Source organism: Geotrypetes seraphini, chromosome 18, assembly GCF_902459505.1.
Source record: "Geotrypetes seraphini chromosome 18, aGeoSer1.1, whole genome shotgun sequence".
NCBI classification, from domain to species: domain Eukaryota; kingdom Metazoa; phylum Chordata; class Amphibia; order Gymnophiona; family Dermophiidae; genus Geotrypetes; species Geotrypetes seraphini.
Window position 1 is genome coordinate 3403156 of NC_047101.1, and position 20905 is coordinate 3424060.

Consider the following 20905-nt stretch of genomic DNA (forward strand, 5'->3'; position numbering starts at 1 on the left):
TACCCTTTCCATTTTATAAATATGACACACTGAATTCCACCAAAAAGTATAATTCAGTTTAGTATAATCTTTCCAATTCCCTGTAATCTGCTGAATGGCAACCCCTGTTAATATTAATAAAAGTTTATTATTATTTGCTGAAATTTGGCTTTTAAATCTCATTGAAGTACCAAATAATATAGTATCATATGAAAGGGCAACATGATTTTCTAACAATGAATTAATTTGGGGCCAAATTAACTTCCAAAAGGCATTTATACAGGGACAAAAAAAATCAAATGATCTAATGTTCCAACTTCTAAACCACAATGCCAGCATCTATTGGATCTTGAACTATCTAACTTCATAAGTATATTTCAATGACAATCACTTGTGCAAATTTAAAAGTTTTTTGGCCTTGTGTGATAAAGCAGAAGCATCCTCTGTATGAGCTTACAGACTTTAAGTTATAGATTCCTAAGTTACAGATTGTCACCAGGAGTGGGATCCCTAGGATAGTAGACTTGGGGGTGGGTCAGTAGAGTGGGCAGACCTGATAGGCTATGGCCCTTATCTGCCATCATCTTCTATGTTTCTATGATTCAGTGTTGTCGGATGCTGTTGAGGTAAGGCATTCTTCTGTACGGAGTACTAGCAGGAAGTATAATCCCTAGTACTCAGCTGAGCTGAAGTAAGTTAAAAGATCTTTGAAAATTAGAACATCAATGGAGGAAATAACCTGATTTCTTTACTCGCAAGGCTTATGTTACAGCTATGTCTAATTATAAGGTGTTGGTGTCAAATTCAAAAAAGTAATATTTTGATAAGCGGATTGCTTCTGTATCTTCTGGTTTTAAGGAGTTGTTTTACATTGTGAACTCATTGATAACTTCTACAGTTCATAGAAGTAAATTTCCAACTTGTACTGAGCTGGCAGATTGCTTTGACAAAAAATAAATACTGTTTTAGCTGTGCCTCCATTACAGATGGATCAGGATGATGTAACTGCTGATGTGTGGATTGAGTTTTTGCCGATTGTGGCTGGAGATGATTCAAGCTATAGTCAGTTTATCTAATTCATTGAATCCTTGTACTACAACAGTGCTTAAAGCTTTAAAGGCTGAGATAGCGCGCTTTTTGGAGAGAGGCAGGAGTCGGAAGGCCTTGAGCATCCGCAGATGCTCAGGGCCCAGTCGGAGGAGAGGCACAATCTTCGGGCACCGGCACCTCCTGTGGCTTAGTGCTGCATGCCGGTGCCACATTGGGGGTAAGCTTGCAGTTTGGGCGGGCAGGGGATGTCAGTTTGCACGGGGGAGGGGGGTCGTTCGTGAGGGGTATGATGCTGGTTCACGGGGGGGAGAGATGTAGAAGCACATCAGTGGCCTCGGGGGTGGGGGGGTCTTTTGGGGATGTGGTGGGGTGGAGCAGCACCGGGGGGGGATGGGAGGTGGAACAAATCAAGCGAGTTTCCCTTACTTTCTATGGAGAAACTTGCTTTGATATACGAGTAAATTGGCTTACGAGCATGCTTCTGGAATGAATTATGCTCTTAAACCAAGGTTCTACGGTATATGCAAATTATATATGCAGTTCACAGGTGGTTGTGAAAACTATCTTTAACGTTGAGCCCTATACAAACCTCTCTCTTAGAACCAGGCTTACTGAGGGATAAGGCATAATGCCATCATTCCTCCCCTCAAGGGTCACCTGTGGTGTCTGATCTCTAAGAAAGTCCTCAGTTCAGAATTATGAATGTGAATATGTAACCCACATAGAATATGGATATGGGGGATATAAATAAATAAAAAATATGAGAATTCTGCACAGCCTCCCAATGCAGAATTTGCACAGAATTTTTCTTGCTCACAGAATTCAGCATTTGCTTTGAAGAATTAAGCACAGGATCCAGGAGGTAGCATCAACAGAGTACTGCCATGAAGCAGCAGCCTTAATATCTGACCAAATTCAAAAGGCAGGATGGAATGCTATTTTCAGCTGCATGAACTAAGAGCAGCCACTGCAGCATAAAAAGAGCGAGGGTTGTTTTGAGTTCTGTGATCATGATGGTTCCAAATCCTTGAGTGGAACAAACTGAGCTAGCTGGAGACCGAATAAGGAAAGGAAATAATGGATAAAAGCAAACTTCACCTCCCCCTCTCCCCATCCTCATATATTTTTGATTTTCTTATTACTTTTTAATCTTTTCCTCTTTCTTCACTACCACCCTTTTTCTCTGAGTTAGTTCCCTATACCCTCTCCCGTTGCTGTCCTAAAAGCCTTCCACTTTTGTTGCATTGCCAGTAAAACAGTTCGACTTCTGCATAGTGCAACTCAGCCTAAGATTGAGCCATATGGTACAGGAATTCTAGAGCTATTGTTGTCTTAAATTCCATGAGACTGTGACCATGAGAGTAACAGTCTGTACTATGTAGCTTAATATGTGAGCCGAGTTGCACTGTGCAGAGAAACTATTTTGATGGTTTTTGTAATGAAACATAAAGGGGGAGAAACACAAGGTCAATCTGGCACCATTGTAGAATTTGACATGATGCCTAGGATTATTTGAGTGACTTGTATGTAAAGAAAATCCAGATTTTAACATTTGAGATTAGTTTAAAAGTGCCTGTGAAGCTTGAGAATTAAAAGAAAAGCTAATTGCCATCTAATTATTAGGATAGGTCCTTTCTAAAGGATTTCTCTTTAGCCTTAAAATCCATGTTATGTTTTTGAGACATGCTGTTTAATTTTATAGGGATTTCCTGCGGAATTTGCCATGTACTTGAATTACTGTCGTGGCCTACGCTTTGAAGAGGCACCAGATTATATGTACTTGAGGCAGTTGTTCCGTATCCTGTTCAGGTCAGTTTTCAAAATGTTTCCAGATAAGCAACATTGATCTTTCCATTGCACTTTGATGCTTTTCATATTTAAATCAAAATATAATTAAGTTTAAATGTTTTATCCTTTAGCTTTGAGACTAGTTTGATTTTTAAAATTGGTTTGGTTCCAGAATACAAGTTTGGTTCCAGAATACAAAAAGTGGAAGGACCACAAAAAGAATGAGGAGTTGTCCAAAATCAAGTCACTTTTTAAAAAAGAATGATGCAGCAAAATCCAGATAGAATGGATTTACTAGGGGCCCAACATGGTCTGTGTTCCAGTAATACATACCTTCCTCAGGTGTCCTTAGGAAAATAAAAACACATAGGTTGTATAAAATATAATTTAATATTAAAGCTAAAATGTGTTAACATAGTGAGGTGAGATGTGTAAATAGTGTGTTGTGCATAAAGTCATGAATCATGCTGAAAAATAAATGAAGTGTTGGTAGAATAGGAAGCCTTACTGAAACTATAGTAAAGGTCCTTACAGATAAATAAATTGGACTGCTGATTAAAACAAATTTGATGTGAATGTATCGTTAAAACCAGAAAGCATAGCTAATAAAATGTAACTAATCTTATAATGAAACAAGCAGTGAAATTGTGAATAGGCTGAAAAACAAATGTGATGGAAATGTGAAGCATTACCAAGGCTATGGTGAAGGTCATTGCAGATGCATAAATGAATATTCTAGCAGCCTGTTTAACAGTTTTTTTATAAGTGCAATTGTTCTGTTATGCTGTGTAACCTTTTTGGAACAATATCAAAAGATAAGTATGAAGAGAATATGTAAAATATGAAAGTCTTGTTGAACTGGATGCCTCCACATAAAGATAGTTTGGGTGACTCCAAGGTGCCTCGGTCCCAGAGGACAGACCTCGGCAGTCTGGTAGAGGAGGTTTGGGCTGTGGTGTCTTTGAGTTTTGTCTGTATCTGCATGGCAAAGTGTCTACTATGGTTTTTTCCTCCAGGGGTCGGTTCTTCCAGCATATGCAATCCTTTCGGGGTGCAGGCCAGGGAAGATGCAACCTTTCCAGTCTCTCCTCCTCTTGATTTGCACAATGACTGTGTTCGGGTCCTTCCTCTGGTTTTAGTGGGAGCCTGGTTACAGAAGTTTTATCAGAGGTGGACTAAGGTAATGACAGATCTATGGGTCCTGGAGGTATTTCGAGACTTGTATGCTCTCAAGTTCCACCGGCTCTTGCCAGATCTTTTTCTCTCTTTCCCTTGGAAGAGGCAGGCATCTTGTTACTCTCTGGAGAGTGGTAGAACTCAAGGCAGTGGTTACTGTGCCCCCTCAAGAGATTCAAACTGTGAGGTACTCTACTTATTTTGTGATGCCCGAGAAAGAGGATTCCTTTCGTCCCTTCTTGGATTTAAAAGGTGTGAACCAGGTGCTATGGGTTCCTTCTTTTTTGATGAAAACTTTAGTCTGGCAGTTCAGCCTGGAAAGTTTCTGACTTCCCTTGACATGACAGAGGCCTTCGCTTTGCGGTTTTGGGAAAGCATTATCAGTTCTATGTGCTTCCGTTTGGTCGAGCCATGGCTCCATTTACCTTCTCCAAGATTATGGTGGTAGTGGCAGCAGCTTTGCGCAAAGAGGGCATTTTGGTTCATCCTTATCTGGACAACTGTTTGATTTCACACAGAGTCCTTCCAGGAGAGCTCCCAGTCACGGCCCCTGTTGTGAAATTGCTGCAGTCATTAGGCTGGATAGTCAACCTTTCCAAGAGTTGTTTGACTCCTTCTCAACGCTTGGAGTATCTCGGAGTTCTTTTCTACACCAGTCTGGGAAAGGTGTTCCTTCCTGTGTCCTGGGTGCAGAAGTTGCAGTTGCATATTCACTCCCTTATGGGCTTACATTGACACCAGGTGCAGGAATTTCTTCAGGTCTTGAGGTTGATGGTGGCCTCGTTTAAGAGGTGGTTCAGTGGCTGCATGCTCACATGCGTCCCCCTTCAGAATGTGCTTCATCAGAGGTGGTCCCCGCAGGTTCACAATCTGGACACTCCGGTTCCTCTTAGCAGCTAGTTCGAAGCAATCTCTGCTGGTGGCTTCAGTCCCACAATCTGGTCCAGGAAGTGGGTGTGGATCAGTCCCAGTGGACAGTTCTCATGGATGCCAGTTTCCTCAACTGGAGAGCCCAGTGTCTGTCATTCAGCTCAGGGCACCTGGTCACTGGGGGTGGCCTCAAGGTCAATCAACGTTCTGGAAACCAGGGCTGTTTGGTTGGCATTTGTGGCCTTCCTAGCGGGCAAAGCTGTTCAGGATCTCTCAGACAGTACCATGGCAGTAACCTACGCCAATCATCGGGGGAATCAAGAGTCATCTGGTAATGCAGGAGGCAGCACTTCTCATGGAATGGGCAGAGATGCACCTCCTGGACATCTCAGCTTCCCATATAGCAGAAGTGGACAATGCGACATATTTCCTTGGTCATGTGCTGGATCCTTGCAAGTGGTACCTTGGGATGGAGGCCTTCAATCTGATAGTTCGTTTGTAGGGTCAACTGATGATGGATCTCATGACCATGCGTTTTCAACTCCAAGTCACAGATGTTCTTCAGTTGGCTCAGATTGTCAGGCCGAGGGGCTGGATGCTCTGGTACAGGTTTGGCTAATGGATGGCCTGCTGTAATTTCCTCCGTGGCTGCTGGTGGGCAGAGTTCTTCGCATTGCGTATCACGCAGACTGCATGATCCTGGTGGTTCAGAATTGGCCCAGGCATCTGTGATATGGGGATCTGGTTTGTCTTCTCATGGCAGATCTCCTTCCTCTGCCCCTCTCGAATAACCTTCTGACTCAGGGTCCCATTCCCATGTTCGATCTGGGTCCCTTTTATCTTACGGCTTAGCTCTTGAAAGGGAGTGCTTAAGCAGAAATGATATTCAGATAAAGTGGTCTCTACTATTTTGAGGTCTCGGAGGTTCTCGACTTCTCGGGCATCAGGCACTTCTTCAAGGAGTGGTGTTCCACTCAGGCTGTAGTTAACCTGCATGTGTCTTTGCCACACACCTTGGAGTTTTTGTAGGATGGCCTGGAGTGGGGCCTGGCCTGGTCCTTTCTGTGGGTTCAGGTGGCTGCCTTGTCCTTTAGAGGGCTTTTGCGTGGTCAGCAGTTGTCGTCTCTTCCTGATCTGTTTCTTGAGAGTGGAAAAGTTGTTATGGCTTCCGGTTCATCCTTCGGTTCCAGCCTGGGATCTCCATCTTTTGTCGTCATTTTGAGCCTCTCGGCTCCTGCACATTGAAGGACCTTATTCTCAAGACTGTGTTCCTGGTGGCCATTACTTCTGCGAGACACATTTCCGAACTGCAGGCCTTTTCGTGTTGGTCTCCATCTCTGGAGTTATCTAGAGAGCAGGTTGTGCTGTGGCCGGTTCCCTCCTTTCTTCCTAAGGTTGTTTCTCCTTTTCATGTCAGTCAGTTGGTTTCCCTTCCGGTCTTGGGTAGTCGGGAGGGCTCTTTGGAGCAGAGGTAGTTGTGCAAGTTGGATGTCCATGTGGTCCTTTGTGCTTACATTCAATGGACCCAGGAGTTGCGGGCCCTCGTAAGGGGGACAGTGCTTCTAAAGCTACGATTGTGCGCTGGATCAAGGAAGCTATTGCTTCTACATACCTTCTTCAGAAGAAACTTTTCTGCTTTTCTCAAACCTCATTCCACTTGGGATCAGGCAGCTTCTTTGGCTGAGAGCTCTCTTGTGCCCCTGATGGATTTCTGTAAGGCTGCAGTTTGATCTTCTCTCCATTCCTTTGTTCATTATTACCACAGGGCATGGTTTGGTGAGCATATCCTTGTTGTAGCCCTTCGGGGGTCCTACCTTTGGTACATCCCATCCATCTGTGCTGGTCTGGAGGGACAATAAGGAGAGATTAAGTTCTTACCTGCTAATTTACTTTATTTTAGTCCCTCCAGACCAGCATAGAACCTGCTCTGTCGTTTTAACTCAGTTTTTCACGCAGTGTCAGTTTCCCGCAGTATCTTTTCTTTATTTTGGGGAGTGTAATAGGAGCTGTGGTGTTTGGTTCATCTAGTTTAGCTGGCGAACTGTGGAGACCACTTTGAAGGGGTTTTTTGTTGCATTTTTTGTTCTAGTCAGTATCCAGCAGTGTCTTGGTGTTCAGTCCGGAAAACTAATTTGTCTTCTCCATATGAGAGTGGAGTTGTGCTTTTAGTTAAGTTCATAGTTTCTGCTTGGCTATTCGTCAGACTGATTGTAGATGGGACTACACAGCCCACTTGTACTACTGCCAAAAGTCAATGTGTTTTCAGTCTCCACCTGCTGGCAATGGAGCATAAACCCATCAGTTTGTGCCAGTCTGGAGTTTCGTAGGGGGTTTGTCCCCCTGAGATCTGATGTTGGGACACTTTTTGTTGGTATCTATTCAACTTCCTTTGTCTTCTTCAACCTCCCCTGTTTCCTTTGTCTAAAAAATTTGTCCAAGTTGGAGATAGAACCCTTCTCAGAGTTGTTGATGTGTTCAAAAGCTACCTTTGTGAGCTTACCAGGATTTACTAGCCTGGGATAAATAGAGTCCTTGGGATAATGTAATTCATCCCTTTTAAACTATTTGATCTTAAATTACATCTATTTCTGTGTATCTAGAAATTGTTTATCAAACTCCAAAGGTTCTAAAGTGCTCTTGAGATCACCTTAGTGTCCTGTTAAGTGAGAAATGCTATCCTTGCCCAAAAGGGATTGCAATCTAAAAGAGTTATAGCTGAAACAATGAAGGGTACCAAGATTAAACACCCAATTAGTGTGTTTCATGGTGGGCCTGATTGGTTTGGGGAACAGGGTTGCACATGTGCATTTCATCCATTGAGGGACATGACTTTGTTATGTAAAATCTTAAAAAGTTCTTTTGTGGTGGTTGAAATAGCTTAATGGTTTCTTTCCCAAACAGAACTTTGAATCATCAGTACGACTACACGTTTGATTGGACGATGCTAAAACAGAAGGCAGCACAGCAGGCAGCCTCCTCCAGTGGGCAGGGCCAACAAGCCCAAACCCCCACAGGCAAGCAAACTGACAAACCCAAGAGTAACATGAAAGGTTAGTAGCCAAGAACCAAGAGACGTTGCAGAAAAAAAAAAAAAAAAAATTAAATTGCTGAATTGGGCAAGATGCCAGCAATTCCGAAAGTGTTAGATCAAGGAGGTGGTTTTAAAAAAAACAACTAAGTTTGGCTATTTAAAAGTACATTTAACAAAAAAAAAAAAAGACGTCCTTGGGAAATTTGACTACTAACTTTAATTAAAAATGTTCTTTCATATACTTTTGTGTATATAAATACTATATGTGTCTTTTTCTCTTGGGACTTTGGGTCATTTTAACACTTGCACTGTTTGCTTATGTAATAACTTCCTTTTCAAAGACATTGACTTGGTGGCATGAATGTGGAAAATTTGTCCACATTCCTGGGCCTAACACTTGCTTATCTTTGTGAAGAGCATTCTGCACTGCCCCCAGTACTTCTCTATCTCTGTTGGTTAAATTGTGACTTCTGTTTGTTTCATAGTGGCAGAAATAAACCTTTATTTTAAGAGGGTGATTGTTCTGCTTTCAAACCATTTTGGTTTGTTATTTTTTGTTCAAAGAAGGCAATAAATAAGTATAATGTAGCACACAATTAGAGATGGATTCAGATAAGATACAGGAGTAAACATAACAAATTATGCTAAATGTTAAAAATTAAACCTAAAATGAAGCTCTGTGATGTAAATATTCTGTTCTAATTTATGAAAACAATTTATGAAGCACCTCCCCTGCGATTGTGCTTTGTTGTCCACTTTCAAAAGTAAAAAACCTTTAATATATATACAAACAGAAGTACCTCAATTTATTAGCTATTCTCATTGCTTGCTAAAGCAATTATTGTACTGCAAAAGGCAGGTGAAACATTGCTTAGCGCTTTTTGTGTTGTGGCGTAGGAGTTTAGAGAGAAGTGTTCTTCAGAACATAGCATCTGATACTAGAAAAAGCAAACGATGCCCCAAACACTGAGCCTTAGTTTCAAGAAATTCCTTCATCTCTCGGTAAAAATGAGTGCCAGTCAAATGTAAGCAGTGGAACAAAGAGGTATTCCTAGAAAACGCTGCAGACAAGTGACACTTCTTTTTTTAAGAACATTTAAATATACATGAAGAATCTTTATCAGCTGGCTAGTAAAATGAACTTCATTACTCTCTACCTTATCATTCTAGTAAATTTGTGTTTAATATGTATTAAAGCAGTGGTCTCCAACTCAAACCCTTTGCAGGGCCACATAGAAAAAATAGTTAATGTCTTATTAAAGACATGACAATTTTGCATGAGGTAAAACTCTTTATAGTTTATAAATCTTTCCTTTTAGCTAAATCTTAATAATATTGTCATTTATAGCTAAAGAGACATATGATCAAGAAACTGTTTTATTTTACTTTTGTAATTCTGATAAACATACCGAGGGCCTCAAAATAGTACCTGGCGGGCTGCATGTGGCCGTGAGTTTGAGACCACTGTATTAAAGTAAATTAATCTATAATATGTAAAAATTAACAGTGTTTATTTCAAAACTAATACTGGATTCATTTCTTTTATTTACTTAATGTACCACTATTAGAGATGCACAGAACTATGCGGTTTACAAAACTAAAAACCTAATAAAAAGAAACTACAATATATAAATAGTAAAGGGCAATCAATTAAAGAAAAATCTATTTTCACGGAAACAGGTGAGGGCCAGAAATGTGTTGATAAAGACAGGTGCAAACAAACATTAAACCAATGCTCACTATAAGACAGAAGAAGGGAAAATAATTACATTATATTTCTAAAAAAATGAAAAAGAGGGCAACACAGTAGGAAGGAGATATTAGGAGTAAATCTTGATGATTAGAATTTTGTTGCGAAGGCATCTTTAAACAGAAATGTTTTAAGATTGGATTTGAATTTTGTTAAGCAGTATTCTTGTCTTAGGTGATTAGATAGGGCGTTTCATAGGGTTGATGCAGTGACCGAGAAGATAGTTTTCCAGGTGGTATCATATACGATATGGCAAATCGAGGGGATTAAAAGGAGATTTTGTTGGGTCGAACAAAATGATTGTATGGTAATATCAATCAGTCAGTGAATGCTGGAGTATGTTCGCATCTTGCTTTAAAAGTGAGAAGGAGGGTTTTGTAAGATATCCGGTGGGTTATAGGTAGCCAATGAGTGTCTTTAAGTAACGGCATAAGATCAAACTTTTTTTTTTTTCCTTCTATATAATTTTAATGGCGGTGTTCTGGATGAAATGGAGTTCTGATCTTTGTTACTAACCCCTTAATATAGAGAATTACATTAGTATAGATGAGAGATCTTGCGGTATGATGACATTCAGAGCTCTTAAATAACAATCTTGCAGGGCAACCAAGATGATAAAGGGGATGGAACTCCTCTCATATGAGGAAAAGGTTAGGGCTCTTCAGCTTGGAAAAGAGACTGCTGAGGGGAGATATAATTAAAGTCTATAAAATCCTGATTGGAGTAGAACGGGTTCAAGTGGATCAATTTTTCACTCTGTCAAAAATTACAAAGACTAGGGAACACTAGAAGTTACAGGGAAATACTTTTAAAACCAATAGGAGGAAAAAAAATTTCACTTGGAGAATAGTTAAGCTCTGGAATGCATTGCCAGAGGTTGTGGTAAGAGCTGATAGTGTAGCTGGTTTTAAGAAAGGTTTAGACAATTTCCTGGAGGAAAAGGCTATAGTCTGTTATTGAGAGAAACATGGAGGAAGCCACTGCTTGCCCTGGATCGGTAGCATGGAATGTTGCTACTCCTTAGGTTTTGGCCAGGTACCAGGGACCTGGATTGGCCACCGTGAGAGCAAGCTATTGGGCTTGATGGATCATTGGTCTGACCCAGTAAGGCTGTTCTTATGATTTAGAGCTAAAGCTCACAAATATCTAGAGAACAGTCTCTCACTTTCTTCCAAGAGCCACACGACACCTGAAGATATTTCTCTAGAATCAGTTACATTCCTGGAGCAGCATAAAGGAACCACAGGCACAGGTGACCTACCACGAAACAGAGGCCTTTTGGTCACATAGCAGAATGAAGACTTCTTGCTGCAGGTGTTAGGCAGACAGTAAAACAAGCCAAAAATGAGTACCAGGCACATTACATCACGTTGTCTGCAAACGCTGTCTCCCCTCCTCTGCTTCCCCTAGGAAGAGAGGCTGGGAAATGAGCTTTACTGTTAACACAGCTTGTAAATAAGTCTATGATGCTTCAGGAGGGAAAGAAAATGGTTCTTAACCTAAATTAGTCCAACAGGATAAGGCAGGGTTACCCCTACACTTTCTCCTGTGTCTTCCTAGAATACTGTTGCAGGCTTTGGTACAAACTGAAGAGGGTAGCAGAGATCGGGGAGGAAGAGGAGGAACTGAAAAGCTGTGATTGATGACATCTTCAGAATACTTGGGAGTACGTGTGGACTGTGAATCAAATGCTTCCATCGGTGAATTTTAGGAAAGAAAGCTTCATCTTGAGTTTGGTATGGTGGCAAAGTTTTGCTATAATTTATAAATGTGTTAAGCTATATACTACATGCCTACTAGAAGATGAGGTCTGTTAACATTTAATAACAACCAAGTTATTCATAATAAAGGGGTTTGTCGAAAGTCTTAATTGGATAACCTTCCTCCTATGTATAGTAGATGATGACGGCAGATAAAGAACCGAATGGTCCATCCAGTCTGCCCAACCTGATTCAATTTAAATTTTTTAATTTTTTCTTCTTAGCTATTTCTGGGCAATTTCTGGGTATGTCTTATTATCTTGTTGGCAGAACCCATTAATGGATTATGTCAGAAAGGCATGGGTCACGAGAGTGAAGCAGTAGTGTTGTGTTTGTCAGGAGAGCAGAGGAGAACCCGGTACTGAGCATTAGCAGTGTTTTGGAGGAACTGCTGTTAGTATAGTGTAGTGTTGACCTAGCTGGTTTGACCCAGCAGCAGCAATTCTTATGTTGTATCCCCCTGCCCTTTTCTCTTTTATCTGTTATTTAGTCTGCAAGCTGTCTAGCTATTTCCTTATGGGCAGGATAGTAAATTTTAATAAACCTAACCCTTAGTAAAGAGCTCGAGGTGCGACATGCTCTTATGGATAAGTTTATGTGAAATTTTTTTATTGTCATTAGGTAAATAACGAAGGGATGCTAATTCCTTGTCTCTGTAAAGAAAACAAACTATGGGTTTGAAAAAATGTATTTCTAACACGACAGACACTCTATTCCTAAACACTTGAATAGTCAACCTCTTCTCACAAGAACTCTTGTAGGGAGCTTCATTTGCATTCTTTTTTGCTCCTCCTCCCATCCCTCTGGGCTGTCTTCCTACAAGCAAGACAGTAGGAGCTTATCTTTTCTGCTCATGTTTCTTTTCTTTTTAAACAGTCTTTTTTGCTGCTTTTTGATGCTGTGGAGGATCCCCTATGTGAAACTGCTCTGGCTGTGGGAGAGCGCTGACTCAGAGGTCAAGAGTCTGCTTCAAAGAGGCAGACTGCTTGGTAGTGCTTCCACTAGGCTAGCCTTCACTGACAGTTTGAGGGCTCAGGAACTATTCCCTTGAGAGCACAGCTCGCCCCAGGTTTGTTCGCAGTGGACCGTTTTTATCCAGGATCGAGGCCAACTGCTTTCCTCACCCCATTTTGCATGCACAGGTTGTGGTGGGGGTTGAGCTCTCCAGCTTCTACGTTGTGCCCAAGAGGCAGTCGGAAGGCACAAGCAATCTGGACTCCAGGCTTGTTGAGGCAGAGATTCTCCCTGTATGCAGCTTTCCACACTTGCAGCTCTCAACACACAGCCTGGCAGACCAAATCCAAGGGGGGGGGGGGGATCCTTTACAATTGAGTTTTTTTCACATCTGGGGTTAGAGTTAGGTTCCCTCACCTCTAAAATTACTATTTTTTCATTTTTCAGTGTAGCTTCCTGGTCCTTTTTTTAGTGCTAAAATCACTGCTGTGGTGGCTATCTGAGATTTTCCTGATTTGAAAACAAAATTCTCTATCTACCTCAAAACACCTTGTTTTTATTTAAAAACAGGTGGTATGGAGAGATGGACTCAAGCCAGAATACCTTGCATTCATGCCAAATTTGCGGTGGATGCTGTCCAAGGAGCATCCATGTTTCATGTGTCATGCGGCATGTGAGGTTGGGGAAGAAGCAGGAGCCACAGGCTTAGTTTCTTCTGGTTCCTTAGGGGGAGGTTTTAGTACCCAGTTCGTCCGAGGAACAGGGGGGAAGCCTAAATTTGAGCCAGAGAATAGCGCAAGCATGTCCCTGGCAAAACAGCTGTAATGCAACTGGAAAACCCCAAAAAGGGACTAGAGTCCGCAGGGGCTGTCTGGATATCATGGTCAGGGGTTCCCCCCTGAATTCATTAGAATGTTTGCAGCCTATATGCTTAACCAAGCTCACAATGAACCCTTGGAGAAGGTCTAAAAAAAGGGGCCCAGCAGTTGGTTCACTGAGAGTTCAGATAGCTCGGCTCTCCTATTTTGGGCCTAGGATCAATAAGAGCACTCTTGTTGCACATCCAGATGTAGCCAGACTTTATGAAGGGTGCGATTAGGCTCCACCCTCCAATGCGATGTCCTTTTTTCAACATAGACTATCTTAATCTGGTTCTCTGGGCACTAGTGAGTCTGCTCTATGAGCCTTTGAACCAAGTTTTTTTTTGATGGACCGTACCATCAAGGTGGTGATCTCCTCCTGCGAACTGAGAACTTGAAGGACAGCCGGGAAGCGAAGCAAAAGAATGCAAGTGAAGCTCCCTACAAGAGTTCTCGCAAGAAGAGGCCAACTATCTGAGTGTTCAGGAATAGTGTATGTCTACTAGAAAGATGATTAACAAGGTAAGAACCTAATCTTTCTTTACTTTACATTACATATTCACCACTAAGCTCCAAACACTTACAACTTGGGTGTTCTAACTTTAACCCATCCAAGAAAAATTATTTTGGTTGTATTGCAAACCACACATCCGTAGTTAATGGCATCCTCAATGCTTGAAAAATTTATTCCCTTGAAGTGTTTCTTGAGGTTAGGAAAGAGGTAATTGTCTGAAGGGGCCAAATCAGGTGAGTAGGCTGGGTGTTTCAGAATTTCAAAGTGAAGATCTGCCAATGTCTTCTGCATAACGGCTGCCTTGTGAGGAGCAGCATTGTCTTGAAGAAACAAGATTCCTTTCTAAAGCTTGCCTTGACGTCTGGAGACCAGTTGCTGCATCGTTTTGAGAAATGCAACATAGTAATTTGCTGTGATGGCTGCACCCTTTTCCAGGTAATCTACAAACAAAATTCCATCTTTGTCCCATAAGACAGTTGCTAACACCTTGCTTGATGACTTCTGTCTTGAATTTCTTGGGATATTGGGAACCACAGGGTCTCCAGTCCTTGGATTGTTCTTTTGTCTCTGGATCATCCATAGTTAACGAGAGTTCATAAATCCCACACGATTTTATTTATTTATTTTATTTTAAAAATTTGTATACTGTTTAAACCTAAATAGTTTACATATCGTTACATACATAATTCAATAAAACAGATAAAATCAAACAAAGATGAACATATAATCCTCAGAAAATCATGTAAAAAGCCCAGCAGAAGAACAAGCACGATCCCACTGAAATTGATCCAAAATGGGTTGCGAGTCAACTACTTGATCACGCTTTTGGTCAGCATTGAGACATTTGGGGACCTATTTGACTAAAAGCTTTCTCATGTCTAAAATCTCGTGAATAATATAGCCTACTTTTTCTCAGTATATCTCCAGGGTCTCTGCTATCTTTTTAGCAGATATTCTTCAGTCGTCCAGGATATTGGAGTGAATGGCATCCAAGTTTTCTTAAATTTTCACTTGAATTGGTCTCCCAGAATGATGATCATTCTTCTGTGCTCCAGCGCACTGCTTCCTTTCCTATAATGGGGGTGGGACTTGTTTACCGCTTTTTTGTGTGTGGTTACACAGTCAAAGCAGTTTACATATTTTAGACAGGTACTGGTAGAAAAAACCACTTTGCCAGCTATAAATTTAGTTAACTGTGAGGCTTCAAAATATACATATTTAACATCCTGAAGATTAATCATACATTTACAAGGATATCTAAGAGTAAAGGTAGCCCCTAACTTTAAGACCTGGGGGTCAAAAAAGTAAAAAATTTTCCTCCTTCTGGGTAATTCTTGACACATTCGGATACATTCTAATTTTTTGATTCATAAACAATTTTTCTGATATATAAAGAACATTTTCAACAAACATTCTCTATCTGAATCCAATGCTAACTGGACGAAAAGTGTAGCCGAAGCCACCACTTCCACCTCTGATTTTTCCAATAAGTTTAAGGCCAAACTGTCCATTGAGGGAGATCTTGCTGATCCTTCACGGATTTCTTCTTACCAAAAGATAAATAAACTCTGGATATTGGTTGATAAGAAACTTCTGGTACTTTTAAAACCTCTGACAAATATCTCTTGAACATATCAAGAGCTATAATAGAGTATACTTTAGGAAAATTAATTAATCTGAGGTTTTGTCACCTGGAAACAATTTCCAATATCTCCAGTTTAAAATTAACATTTCCCATGTCTCATCAAAAGTTGGCATTGGTTTTGTAAAGACTCAATTTTATTCTCTTGTTCTTGATAATTAGACTCCAGCTTTTCCACTTTATCTTTTAACTTCGATGTTTCTGTTAACATTCCAGTATAATAAGAGGTTATTTGTATCCGAGTCCCCAGAAAAGTTTGTAATGAGGAAAAACAATTGCTTCCCATATAAAATTCAAGTCGATAATTAGAGGTTTTTTCAAGGTAGAGACCAAAGGTATAGGTCCTAAATCACTTAGTTTCACAGTACCTGTAAACAAGTCCGTTGAAAGTGGATCCTGTGTTCCCCCTTCCGTCTGCAAGGCATTGCCGGATCGCAGCTGAGCTGGTAATTCAATCTGCGATTTTCGTACTGCAGTCATCTCTCTCCCCGCGGTCTACAAGTTGGGCTGCGTCACTCTCTTCTCTACCTGCATCATCAGACACAGATTGAGAGAGTGGTTGTACTGGGTGTCTTCGTTTCTCCGGTGAGAAGCTGACTGCTTCGAGGGAGGTTTTAGAGTCCTCCGTTTTGGCTCCTACCTCCAACCGAGGACTATTCTATTGGAGCCCCTATAGTCCTGTGCTCCACAAAGGCATCCATTAGACCAGGAAATCGCTGGGCTGACCCAAGTTCAACAGGGAAAACCTGGGTCTTTGCTTTCCTTTTTACCATTGATATGAAGGAAAAGGTTCAGTGGCGTCTTTTCGAGTGCCTTCAGGCAGCCATCTTAATTATGCTCCCTCCCTCCCCCCACTATCAGGCTATTCTTATGATCACTACCCTTTGTTGCCTTCCACTCAACCAGTTCTTGACCCAGCTCATCCTGAGGGCACTCAGTTAATTTATTACACGTCTGTGTGGAACACTCTCAAAGGCTTTGCTAAAATCTAAATGCACCACATCTAGCACACTCCATTTATCCAATTCTCTGGTCACCCAGTCAAAGAAGTTGATCAGATTTGTCTTAGAAGACCTACCTCTGGTGAATCCATTTTGCCTCCGGTCCTGTAATCCACAGGATTCCAGAAAGAACATAACATAAGAATAACCTTACTGGGTCAGACCAATGGTCCATCAAGCCCAGTAGCCCGTTCTCACGGTGGCCAATCCAGGTCACTAGTACGTGTCCAAAGCCCAAGGAGTGGCAATATTCCTTGCCACCACCAATCCAGGGCAAGCAATGGCTTTCCCCATGGTCTTTCTCAATAAGACTATGGACTTTTCCTCCAGGAAATTGTCCAAACCTTTTTTAAAACCAGCTACGCTATCCGCTCTTACCACAACCTCTGGCAATGCGTTCCAGAGCTTAACTATTCTTAGTGAAAAAACATTGGCTTTAAAAGTTTTTTTAAAAAGGTTCGAAGGGAGATTTGGGAAACTATAGACCGGTGAGTCTGACTTCGGTACTGGGAAAGATGGTAGAGGCGCTGATAAAGGACCGCATCATCGATCACCTTGATGAACACAAACTGATGATGACCAGCCAGCACGGCTTTAGAAAAGGAAACTTACTGCACTTCTTCGAAGGAATAATTGGGCAGATAGACAAAGGTGACCCAGTTGACGACACATATCTAGATTTTCAGAAGGTGTTCAACAAGGTTCCGCATGAACGTCTACTTTGAAAAATTGAGAGCCATGAGGGTGATATAATCACGTAGATTAAAAACTGGTTGGCAGATAGGAAACAGAGTGGGGTGAATGGACAATGCTCGGACTGGAAAAGCATCACGAGTGGAATGCCGCATAGTTCAATGCTCGGGCCTGTGCTCGTCAATATTTATAAACGACGTAGAAATTGGCACGATGAACGAGGTGATTAAATTTGTGGACGATACAAAGTTTATTCAGAGTAGTGAGGACACAGAAGGATTGCGAAAACCTACAAAGAGTTATAAATACGCTCGAGGAATGGGCCACGAAATGGCAAATGAGGTTCAACATGGATAAGTGCAAGGTGATGCATGTCGGTAACCAAAATCATGCACGAATACAGAATGTCCGGTGCTATACTCGGAGAGAGCCCCCAGGAAAGAGACTTGGGAGTACTTGTAGACAAGTCAATGAAACCGTCCGCACAATGCGCGGTGGCGAAAATGGCGAACAGAATGCTAGGAATAATTAAGAAGGGGATCATGAACAGATCTGAAAAGGTTATCATGCTGTTATACCGGGCCATGGTACGCCCCCACCTGGAATATTGCATCCAACACTAGTCACCGTACATGAAAAAGGGCTTAGTACTACTCGAAAGGGTCCAGAGAAGAGCGACAAAAATGGTTAGTGGGCTGGGGGAATTGCCGTACAACGAGAGGCTAGAGAAACTGGGCCTCTTCTCTCTTGAAAAGAGAAGACTGAGAGGGGACATGATCGAAACATTCAAGATATTGAAGGGAATTGACTTAGTAGTGACAGAGAGATTGTTCACCCTTTCTAAGGTGAAGAGAATGAGAGGGCACTTGCTAAAGTTAGAAGGGAAAAGATTCCGTACAAGCGTAAGGAAGTTCTTCTTCACCCAGAGAATGGTGGAGATCTGGAACGCTCTCCCGGAGGCTGTTATAGGGGAAAGCACCCTTCAGGGATTCACGACAAGGATGGATAAGTTCCTACTGGAACAGTACATATGCAAGTAAGGCTAGACTCAAATAGGGCACTGGTCTTTGATCTAAGGGCCTCCGTGTGAACGGACTGCTGGGCACGATGGACCAGTGATCTGACCCAGCAAAAGAAAATCTTATGTTCCATGTAATTTTGAGTGTCCCCTAATCTTTGTACTTTTTGATGGAGTGAAAAATCGATCCACTTGTACCTGTTCTACTCCACTCAGGATTTTGTAGACTTCAATCATATCTCCCCTCAGTCATGTGTGTTTTTTCTGAACAGCCCTAACCTAACCATTCTCTGTTTTAAAAGCGTTTCCATTAATTTGCTTACCACAGAAGTCAGACTTACCAGCCTGTAATTACCACATCCGCCCTTTGGGTCCTAACTTCAGCCCTTCAAGTTTGTTCAAGAGCCTCCTATGGCCTTCTTTTCCTCTTAAATTTGTGTGTTAGGACTTTTAGTTTGTGGTCCTGCTTGCATAGGGTTTATCTGTATTCTGCATGTGTGACCACGGCCAGGTATTCTGGTACGAATGCGTTATTGGTGTCATGGCCCCAGTCCTTGGTGTCAATCCTTTTGTATTCAAAACAGCCTCGCTTAAAAATTAGCGAAGCCCACCGTTTTAAATAGAAAAATTGGCAAGTTACAAATACCAGCCACCTGCATTGCCGAGTCACCACCCAGGAAAAGGACCTAGGTATCATTGATAATGTTGAAAACTCTGCTCAGTGTGCAGCAACAGCTATGAAAGCAAATAATGGTCAGATTTTTCAGGAAAGGAGTGGAAAACAAAAACAATGTTACAGTGCCTTTGTATTACTTTGAGGTGCATGGCAATTCTGGTCACTGCATTCCATAAAGGGATGGGACCACTTCCCAGGCTACAGCAGCTAGGGCTCTTCAGCTTGGAGAAGACTGCTCAGGGGCAGATATGATAGAAGTCTATAAAATAGTGGAGTGAAACAAGTCTATATGTAAATCACTTGTTTACTCTTTCCAGCTCTTAGGGTCATGCAGTGAAGCTACTAAGCAGTAAATTTTAAAACATTGGAAAAAAAATATCTTCATTCAACATGTAAATAAACTCTAGAATTCATTGTCAGAGAATGTAGAAAAAATTTAGCCTAACATGGTTTTAAAAAGGTTGGGTTGATTCCTGACAAAAATCCAAAAGCCATTATTAAGATTGAATTATGTAAAACTGTATGGTTTCTTTGTTACAATTCAAATAAACCGTTACAACATACTATATAACTTCTGTATTGGATACTTTTGTATCTACTTTCATTTTTTTTGGTAAGGAGAATAAATTTGAAACTTAAATAATTTATTCACAAAGGATGAGAAGGAGTCCAGGTCTTTGAAGGTAGGTGATGCCTGCATAGGATAAGTTTTGTTATGCACATGCATCCCTTCCTGTTTTGTCATCACACAGGGCTGCCTAAGCTTTCCCTGTGGAAGATTTTCTGTCGGGGTGGATCTTAGAATCATTTTCCCTGTGCCAGGTTTATCATTTATACCCATTTGTATGGCTTCTCTTCTTTGATTCTCATCACCACTTCTTACTGGTGTCTTGCTCAGGTTTTTCGTTTGATTAGGTTTCAGCAGTAAGTTTTATAAAGCCCAGTTTGGATCAGGTAACAGTTATACTATAGTAGCTTCCTTTTGGCTAAGGCAAGTCTGTCTGTCCCCCCCCCCCCCCTTTCAGAATCTTTCCATAAGAAAACAGTCAAATTGGGGATTTATCCAACATTGATCATAGGGGCCCGGCGGACTGTTGTATCTGCTCTCACAGCTTGTATGTTGAGAGAGGTTTGCAGGTACCCTGTACCTCCCTGAAAATGTCAGATTCTTATGGCTTCTAGGAGACTCCAGTAAGTATTTCATAATCTTCAGATAGAAGCTTTTATTTGGATATGACAAGTTTTAGGTTCCTTCCTTTCCCACATCTCTTGGAGGTGTCTCAGGTGTGATGCTTCTGTTAGTCTCTCATCAAGCCATCTGCAGTGTCTTGGTATCTCAATACTTTGGTGTAGCTCAGCTAATGAAAACTCATTTTGAGCTGCCGGATTCTTACTTAACTAGGAAGGACTTGCATTTGGCGACAGTCACTTTGGCATGCATAGTTGGTTAGCTCCAGGCTTTAGTGACTGATGTATTCCATACTAAATTATCAGCAATTGGATGAGAGAGCAATCGTAAGCTATTTCAGAGGTGGTGTCAAATTTTCCCTTAACTATTAGCAGGACAACTGACTGAACTGTGTACACAATAGTTAGTCTTAAGAACTTTGGATTACAAAAGAGACTTGGCCACCTACTTGGAGTAGACTAAAGCCATTAGAGAGGCCACCTGGCTCTTTATTTATCTGGCTTGCAGATTATATTTTTTGCTCTTGACTACTCAGGACCGAGCTTAAACCTGTCGATGTTTATAGTGCCAGAACCATGGCAGTTGTAGGGCTTCAAAGAAGGTTTGGATAGGTACCTGGAAGACAAAGGGATTGAGGGGTACAGATAGGAGTAGAGGTAGGTTATAGGGATAAGATTAGAGGATTAGAGGCAGTTACAAAATTAGTCAGGGACACTGTTCAGGCAATTAGGCCTGATGGGCCGCCGCGGGAGCGGACCGCTGGGCAAGATGGACCTCTGGTCTGCCTCAGCGGAGGCAACTTCTTATGTTCTTACTTAAGATTGGCCTGTTCTGTGAAGGGATGATGCACAGACCGCAACTGATTTTGGTTCATATATTCATATTTACTTGTAGGGAAAGAGAACTTGAGAAAACAGATTTAGACAGTCTATGCTGCAGAGTCATTTTGAGGCT

At 41.5% G+C, this 20905-nt stretch overlaps 1 protein-coding gene across 4 annotated transcripts in view; it reads left to right on the plus strand.

The window, feature by feature from the left end:
- The window catches only part of CSNK1A1 (casein kinase 1 alpha 1), a 108399-nt gene that overhangs the window by 85013 nt on the left and 2481 nt on the right, over positions 1-20905 (plus strand). For 2 of the 4 annotated variants that reach the window (XM_033927518.1, XM_033927521.1), the window contains 2 exons: positions 2732-2838; positions 7765-7913. In XM_033927518.1, coding sequence (XP_033783409.1) covers positions 2732-2838; positions 7765-7913 — 256 coding nt within the window. Of the gene's footprint in view, positions 1-2731; positions 2839-7764; positions 7919-20905 lie in introns of those variants that run through there. The other 2 variants (XM_033927519.1, XM_033927520.1) reach the window with 2 other exon arrangements.